Source organism: Helianthus annuus, chromosome 2 (genome assembly GCF_002127325.2).
Source record: "Helianthus annuus cultivar XRQ/B chromosome 2, HanXRQr2.0-SUNRISE, whole genome shotgun sequence".
NCBI lineage: Eukaryota > Viridiplantae > Streptophyta > Magnoliopsida > Asterales > Asteraceae > Helianthus > Helianthus annuus.
The window spans coordinates 144,594,749-144,604,010 of NC_035434.2; the positions used below are offsets into that span (position 1 = coordinate 144,594,749).

A 9,262-nucleotide genomic window follows, 5' to 3' on the forward strand; every position below is an offset into this window, starting at 1 on the left:
TTTCAAAGTATATTTGTACTTGACATATATGAGGAAAAGATGGAAAGATGTCATTACAAAATACGATGATGTATAGTGATTCAGGTGGATGTTAACAAACCCCTCGTGCGCTCGCTCCTTAGTTTTCAAAGATGAGTTGTTCCTTACTAGTCTTCTCTAAAAACATTATAGATCACTGGTGTATAAATTACACAACTTCTCTCTACAAATAATGATAAAGAGAAAGAATTAGTGTTTGAGCTTTTCAGTTGTGCTTATCTTCTCTTGCTTTTATATCTTACCAATCACTTAAAGGTATTTTTAAGTTGCAATAGCTAAGTCAGCAAGTAGTTGGACAGTTGATATCAAAATGACTGGTGGATCTAGAAATATTCAGGGGTATCCTAAAATTATTATTTTTTATAGTACACCCATAAAACGGAAATTGGTTTTGTTGTATATTCAAGGGCATTGGCGAAACCAGAAATATTAATCCGGCGGGGTCACAGTATATTTTTTTTAATCTCCAATTAGCATATATCAATAAAAAAAATTCACCTACATAAAAATAATATAAGAAGCGTAACTGTAACATTAAAGTGACATATTTGCAAAAAAAAAAATATATATATATACCATTATATATACGTAAAACAAGAAAAATTTTCCCGTGTGAAATAAAAAATTGTAACAGAAGGTAAACTAAATTTAATAGAAGATAAACTAAAAATATAGCTATACAAATAAGATAGAGAAAGGAGAGTAGGATAGAACTATGTATACTTTCACCAACTTTCAATTTCATCATTTTCTAGTTTTCCTTTTTATTTCACTCATCTTCATCTTCTTCAAGAATACTAACAGAGCAGCTTCATCGTTGTTTTTGGCCGGGAAAATTTTTGGTGATGTTACTTCACTCTACTTTCCTTGCTGCAATTACTCTATGTGTGAGAATTTAGGAAGGGCCAAAGTACCGAACACACTTACACAAAGAAAATTGAGGGGTAGCCCGTGCACCCCCCTAGATACCACATAGATCCACTTCCCTGATCAAAATCATACTATGCATCAACCGTGTAGGGTTCGTGTTGATTCTCTAACAAAAATGTAATGATTTTTATCTTTAGTTAGAGTGTGTAGTGGCTTAACTAAAAAGTCAAAAAGTTGATGTCACGTTGACAATGAGATTTTAACTAAACCCTTGAAAGTGTGCAGAACTAACCACTTTATTAAAATAATGTTTAAATACATTAAAACAAAAGTGGGTGACATGTAACAAAAAAGAACCTTAATTTGTTAAGACATCTTTTCTTGTAACAAAAAAAGAAGCTTTGTTTTCTTTTAGAATTGTAGAGTACAGATTGACTCAGTTTTTATAAAATACTTTTGACTTGACTTTCACAAATCCTTGGCTTAAAATTTATACAAACTTGAAGAGGTAAATAATACTACAATCATTAAGCACAAGTGTTTTTATATGTTTTTTGGTATTTTAGCACAAACACAACATACATTCTTAAGATACAGCAGTACAAAACCAAACTGCTCATTATTGTTATCATTATTATACTTCCAAATGCTTCAACATATTCCAGTAATGACTCAAGCAACAGCAACATCCTTCTTGTCCACAAATGCTTCAAGATATTCCTTCCTACACAACAATATTATTATACCAAAACCGTCAAAAAACTATTATCATCGACTCAGACAAAGTTGATTAAAAGAGAAGCAAAACCGAATACCTTGCAGGCAAGTGATCGTGTGGTCGATTATAAGGAGTCCAAACCGGCTCACCAACAAAGAGCCGCATGGCCTGCAAACAAAATAAACATGTTGACATTGCACTTCTTCCTCCATATTCATCCTGTGTCGGAATGCATGTGGTATATATAATAAACTATTTATGAATTATAATAATACCTTAATGTAGTTGTCTGAATCAAGAGTGAAGCGATGATAAATACCAGCTGGAAGTACAATCATGCCCCCTTTCTTCAGCCAAACACGTATCCACGCTTCATTACGATCTCTCACATCAAAGTACCCTTCAACACAAGTCCATGACATGTTTAGAAAAATAAAAAGATATGATGTTTCATTTAATTTTAAATTTAAATTTCATTAAACAAACATTAGTTTACGAATACGTGTGATACTAGATATAAATATATACATGATCATTCGATATCATCCGGTTTCAAGTTTCAACGCATAGTCCAAACGCCGCCTCCTAATAATGGAAAACTATAGCACAAACGAACTGTTCATGAACACTTACCGAACGAGATTTTATAGTGTTCGTTTGTTAAGGAAACGAACGTGTTCATCTTCGTTTGTTAATTTTAGGCAACGAACGGTAACGAACATTGATGAACACAAACTAATGTTATTGACCACATATGGAAACAAATGAACACAAACAAGCGTTCATGAACAAAAAATATAATACACCTACACTTACTAAGTACTTTATTTGTCGGAATTTTGAAGTGTTTAAATAAAATATATAAAATGAAAACACTAATGAACTACCGAATATAAACGAACACGTAACCAAACATTCACGAACATAAATGAACGAACGCGGCCTCTGTTCATGTTTGTTCATTTAACTAAACGAACGAAATTTCTTGTTCGTGTTCGTTTCTTTAGGAAGCGAACGAACACAAACGAACTTCCCGCCAAACGGTTCACGAATTGTTCGCTAAACGTTTGGTTCGTTTGTAGCCCTAAGCACAACGACAACAAAACTTACCACTTCCAGCAACAATGTAGCGAATTTCCTCATCAGTATGAAGATGCTCTTCGAAAAAGCTTTTAATCTTTTCTTCATAATTCGGCAACTTCTCAGGGCAAACCTCGCAGAAGTCCTGAACATTTAAACTTATCAAAACCACACAAAAACAGGTATTCAACGGTAAACTGAGTTACAAAACAAAACATCATACAAACCATGTAAGAGTATCCACGTGATTCACGAATCTTCTTCAACTCTTCATCTGTTTCATAGTTATCAGCATCCAACCGCCAGCTAAGTACCCCGAGCTCTATGCAATTCACAATGTGATTCGTTACGATTCAACGTTACAACAAAACAAAGCTTTCTGAGGCATTTATATTATTATATACCTGCAAGTTTGTCGAGGGATACGAATTCTTTCGGATCCTTATGATGTGGAAGCCTTTGATCTTCGTTACTATCGTCCATGTACCACGCCTGAATCACTTCCTCCCTCTCATCCTATTAACAATAAATTGTTTTACCTTTGTCAAAGTTTAAGTGTTAACATATCCGGGTTGAAAGTAGTTTAACTAGCGGTTGAAAATGTTCCCATAAATTGAGTGTTGTATTCTTAGTACACACAAAATGAAACATTACATGTCTCTCTCTATGTATATGAGGCCGGTTATTGTACAAAATGCCTTAACGTACGCTGCGTACGAGATTCAGTATCAACATGCGAAATTTGGTTTATAACATGCGACTTTCATTTTTTTTACATACGATTTAACTTTTTTATGTACATGCGATTTTGAGTTTTTTTGGAACATGCGATTTTCTTTTTTTTTTTTTTTTTGAAACATGCGATTTTCAGTTTTTTGTAGCATAACGTGCGATTTTGCCATCGCGTACACAGCGTACGTTAAGGCATATTGTACGATGCACTTTTTCTATATATATATATATATATATATATATATATATATATATATACACACACACCTACAACAACATGGCAAGTATACCTGTTGTTGTATCAACCAAATACATATACTTCCACAATCATATAATGCTAACATTTTATGTAGATGTGCTAAATACCGGGACTAGTCGGTGATTAATCGCTAGTCGGCCGGTCAGTCGGTCACTGAGTAATTTTTCATTAAATCGGTCCATTAATCGGCGGGCGGACCCTTGGTTTTAATGTGCGCTCATAATGCGTGTGCGCTGATGAGATCGCATCAGGCGATGCGATGCGCTGCAATTAAATGATGCGAGGCTGATGCGCCCTAAATCACACAATGCGCTCGTGATGCGCTTATTTTTCTGAAATTAACCACTATTGAGTAAAACTGTACAATGAGCTTGTAGAATGTGCTTAACAAGCTTGTACAATGAGCTGATGAAGTTGTTAAATGAGTTCCTACATAGATTACTTGTACCTTTTGCATAGACTACTTGTACACTTGAGAGTTCAAAGCTTATTTTGGTTATATTGAGCTTCTTTCATGGTACTAGAGCTATTTTGTTATATTTATTTATTTTAATCTCTAAATTTTTAGTGTTTGAAGTTAACAAATTAAAATATTATCTATAGATATCTTTTTAAATAACAAACGCCGAGCATACGTGATGCGCCTTTTGGGATCAAAACACATCAAAGCGCATTGTGCATTTTAAAACCAAGGGCGGACCTAATCGGCCCTAACCGGCTGGCCACAAATCGGCAATTCCGGCCAAAACATGTAAATTCCGGCCAGCTTCCAACCAAACCATGTAGATTCCGGCGATTAATCTTGTATACTTTATAAAATGGGCCAGGAAGGGTTAAAACCTATCTACCTAAAATATTAATAAGGCCTATAAAATCAAAGTGGCAGGTTGAATTTTCATTCTAATTATGTATTGGCATCAATCAATGAATATCTTTTAACAGAAAAATTCACAAACCACAAAAACTGCAGTGATTAACAATCAAATAAACAATCGGAAGAAGAAGAAGAAAAAGGGCAAATCATCTAGCGATTCAAAATGAAAATTAGGGATTCTTAGACCGATTACATAGATATATTATAAGTAATTAAATTAGATTTACAATTACCTTGCATACAGAACCCATGATTGAAAGGAAGAACCGTTGAGCTTTCAAGTTACGCAAAAACCCTAGCTATTTTCCTTGTATATTGTCCGTATATATTAATTTTTATTTTTATGTGTGTTCCATGCCCGAATATATCTTCAAAACTTCTTCTTTTGTTTTTTGTTTTTTTGACAAGTCAAAACCGTGTGCCAAAATAAAAACATATTTGATAACCCGATTGACCACTTTATTACAAACTAGTATGCAAAACAATGTGCTAAAGGAATCCAGGTAGGGTTGTAAATGAGTTGAGTCAGGTTGGATTCGGGCTGGGCTCAAAGTTAAACGAGTCGGTTTAGCCAGGGGCGGATGTACTTCTTAATAAGGGGTAACCTACGTTGCCCTTTTACGCTCTGACGGTAGTGTAAATTTTGAAAAATTTTGACGTTTCTTCAATTTCGTTGCCCATTTTCTTTAAAATGTTGCCCCCATAAGTGTTTTTTAGATCTGCCACTAGGTTTAGCTTGACTCGTTTATCTTAACGAGCTAAAATGTTGAACTCAAACTCAACTCATAAAAACCTAAAGTGAACTCGTTTATTTAAAAGGGAAATTAAAATTGTATATAGCTTCCTTTTTTTAAAACATATGTATGGGTCAAACGTGATGATAAGTAGCCCAAAGTGGACTTTTTTTAATGCATCTATAGATTTTGTATGATACAGTTTTTTTAGTCATGTTTAACATGTTATTTGTTTCTAATAAGTGGAAAAAGGTATTCATGCGTCAACCCAACCTGATCTATTTTGACATATAACTCACCCTCTCAACGCATTTTCCACCACTAGTGAGCACATTGCTTGAGTATCTATGCTTATGCATACATATATTAGTGTTTTTTTTTTCTGTATGTTTTAAGCATAAGTACTAATTATGGATTTTGGGTACGGGTCAATGTCTGACACAACTTGAAACACATACACGAAAATAATCAAATTTTGAGTTATTATATCTAACATGTTTAATATAATTTCTCAAACTTATCATTCTATCACATGAACTAATACAAGGCTTTGATCAAGTGACGACTGATGTAGTAATGGCTAGATTAACATCTTATAAAATTGAAACATGTGTACTTATACACATCTAATCTCTCACTTAAGTTAGCTCATATCATTTTCTTAATTGATCACAATAGTTGATCCACGTCTTATAATTTAACAAATTTGCAACAAGATGGTTAAACAGAAATCTCATTCATTTATGTTCTAGATTTGGTGATAACATGAGAGATGATCCTACCTCATTTTCCTTGAACCCTTGTTTTTCATTGTTCCCTGAGTTTATGTTCAATCTTAGAATATCCCCATTTGTGCAGGTAAAATCAGGAGTCTAAAATCAATCTGCCATTAATGTATACATTTTAAGGTTAATACCATAAAAACTACAAAACTTTCTTATCTTTCACAAAAAAAGTTCATTAACATAATTTTGTATATTAAAGTCCATCGACATCTAAAACTAAATTAATTTTTGTTACATCAAAGTCCCTAAACTTGTCAACTAAACTTGTCAAAAATGCACATAGTAGTGATTATTTTTTAGTGACTTGTTAACTCTTAAATTTGTTAAAATATGATTAAGTGAAATTCCACATTATTTCCAATCTAGCCATACATGTTCGTCCTGAGTCCCTGACCAAACAAACAAAGGTACACAAGATAGCTAGAGAGTCCCGTTAAGTAGGGATGAGCAAGTGGTACTGGGTACCAGCATCGAATTCCCCGAATCAATATATTTTTGGTACAGACTTTTGACATTTTTGGTACCGGTCCGGTACAGTACTGGTTTTTACCTTCAAATACTGGCACAAATCGATACCGGTACCAAATCGTACCGTATCGGGTATTTTCGGTACCGGTACCCACTTTTGAGGATTTTCAGTATCGGTATCGGTTGGTACCGAGCTCATTCCTACCGTTAAGACTCCCAGCTTTAAAAACCTTTTGATCTCCTTCCCTTGTATCAGGTATTTTCGGTACCGGTATCCGCTTTTGAGGATTTTCAGTATCGGTACCGGTTAGTACCGAGCTCATCCCTACCGTTAAGACTCCCAGCTCTAAAAACCTTTTGATCTCATTCCCTTCCACTTGTTTTAGCATTTCTCCTCATCATTTCTCTTCATTTCATACCATTTCTCAACATTTCTCCTCATCTCTCCGTCTTCCAACACCATTTCCACACACCTCTTGATCCCCTTCCCTTCCACCATTATATCCCCCTCCCTCCTTTTCACCTTAACACCTATTTTCTAAACTTCCTCAATCATCTTAGTGTTAATCGCCTGGTCGGACCATTGTGAAAACACGACAGTTGGAACACAAGTCGCCAACGCCTTCACCGTTGAATTCCACCCGTCATGCATCAGATTACACCTAATTGCTTGGTGGGTCAATACTTTCACATAAGAACACCAACTAACTCTCATCCCCTGGTTGTTAAGTACCTATATCTTGCTCAATTTCCACACTTGGCCACCATATCTAATCACCCACAAAAAGGTACACCACTTTCAACCAACACATACAAACTCTTATGTTTTTTTGTTTTGGACCGTGCGAGTTTTTTGTTTCCATCTCCATTCCTATACTTGTAATAGGTATTGGTATGTACCTTGATTTTGTTCTTTCACTATCAGTTGACGAGGTTGAAGGTATTCTATCTAATTATTTTTGTAGATAGTTTTCTAAAAAAACTCCTATTATTTTTAGAGTTGGTTGGCTAATGAAAAAAAAGTATTTTTATTCGCTTAAATTAAATTTTAAATAAAGTCAAAACAAACTATGAATTTAAAATTTTACCCAGTGTACTTGGTCTTTGCGAGAACTGCGTGAATCACTATACTACTTGATTCACACGGTTCTCGCCTGTTGAGACAAGATGTTTTATATACACCGTATTGCATTCTGTTTGTATTCTTAAGAACTTTTCTTGAATTTAACTATAGGTTAACGTAAATGAACCATAACTATGTAGCCCTATTCCTAATAGATTAACCCCAAAATAACATATCCAAAATATAAGAAAGCCTAGAGTGGCCGCAATTGCGGAATTTGCTCCTTACAAATTTTTATATGTTCGAGTATGTAAATAAATTGCGAATACGATCCAAGTAATAAAGGCCCAAGTTTCCTTTGGATCCCAACTCCAATATGACCCCATGCTTGATTAGCCCATACTGCTCCTGAAAGAATACCTATGGTTAAAAAGATAATTCATAGGCTAATCACACGATAACTCCAATAATCCAATTGTTGAACAAATTAGGCCTACCTATGGTTAAAAAGATAATTCATAGGCTAATTACACGATAACTCCAATAATCCAATTGTTGAATAAATTAGGCCTTGTAATAATTCTTATCAGAAAAAATAAGTTTTTGAAAAATATTGTTTGTTTCATTCTTGTATTGGATTTCACCATCCACAAAATTTTTAGAGACCTTTTACGAACACACAAAGGATTTACTTGTTACTAATATAGCCTGGTCTCTGTTTTTCTTTAGACCCCCTTTCACTCCGATAGTATCATAAATTGCGTCAATCAGAGGAAATGAATGCATTTTATACTATACTATTAAATAGTCTGAAGTTAAGTGAACTAGATCTTACGGAGCCTACTCAAACCAACACATATGCCATATCCTCTGCCTGATCTATTGATAAGTCTCCATGCTTCCAAATGAAACATACATGACTAAAGATTTTGGCTTCAAGTTTAGCCATTTGATATAATCTTCCACTGTTTTTTTCAAACAAATCGGTAAATGAATTGTACGATAGGCCATTTCCATCTAAGAATTCAGATGGAATAAGATGTCCAACCGGAAGCATCACAAGTTTTTCAATTGCTATAATGGGCTCAACTTCAAGTTTATCAAAAGTGTTCACAAGTATTCTTGGAGATATTTTGAGTACATCAACATGGTCTTTCATAAATACCTAAATAAATTATGTTCCTTGGGATAGGATGACAACATAAATGACGTCAAATTAGATATGGTTAAAGATGGAAGTCTAGGTAAATCGATCAGAAGCGTTGGGTTTTTGTTGTTACAAGATATCAAATCTTTATAGCTATAATAATAGTAATAATAAATATCCAAAACAATGGTTGGTTGGCACCAAAGGAGACCGGATACAAGACTATTGCATTAGCCACCTTTGCAGCCGACGATACGCCACTGGTGTGTAGACTAAGTGGCTAAAAGGTTGGTATGTTGTAGCTGTAGAGCTAATGATTTTCAAGATGGCACAAACACCATTAGTAGATAAATCTAAGAAGTATTGTTGCAAGGTGGTAGTTGATTGTAAGCCATTGTCATGTCCGTCACAAAATGGGGCAAAGGTTAGGTTGTGTCGAGTGGTTTATATGTCAATGCGTTGTATGATGGAAACACTGGTGGAATAGGTGACA

At 34.5% G+C, this 9,262-nt stretch overlaps 1 protein-coding gene across 1 annotated transcript; it reads right to left on the reverse strand.

Annotated features, from left to right (window-relative positions):
* Positions 1 to 1,375: 1,375 nt before the first annotated feature.
* LOC118487494 (1,2-dihydroxy-3-keto-5-methylthiopentene dioxygenase 3) lies at positions 1,376 to 5,002 on the reverse strand. Its single transcript, XM_035984385.1, has 7 exons — positions 4,806 to 5,002; positions 3,112 to 3,223; positions 2,935 to 3,029; positions 2,738 to 2,852; positions 1,903 to 2,027; positions 1,725 to 1,795; positions 1,376 to 1,633 (listed from the first exon to the last, which is right to left on the reverse strand). The coding sequence occupies exons 1-7, from the start codon at positions 4,821 to 4,823 to the stop codon at positions 1,582 to 1,584; spliced, it is 588 nt and encodes a 195-aa protein (XP_035840278.1). The 5' UTR covers positions 4,824 to 5,002; the 3' UTR covers positions 1,376 to 1,581.
* Positions 5,003 to 9,262: the final 4,260 nt, after the last annotated feature.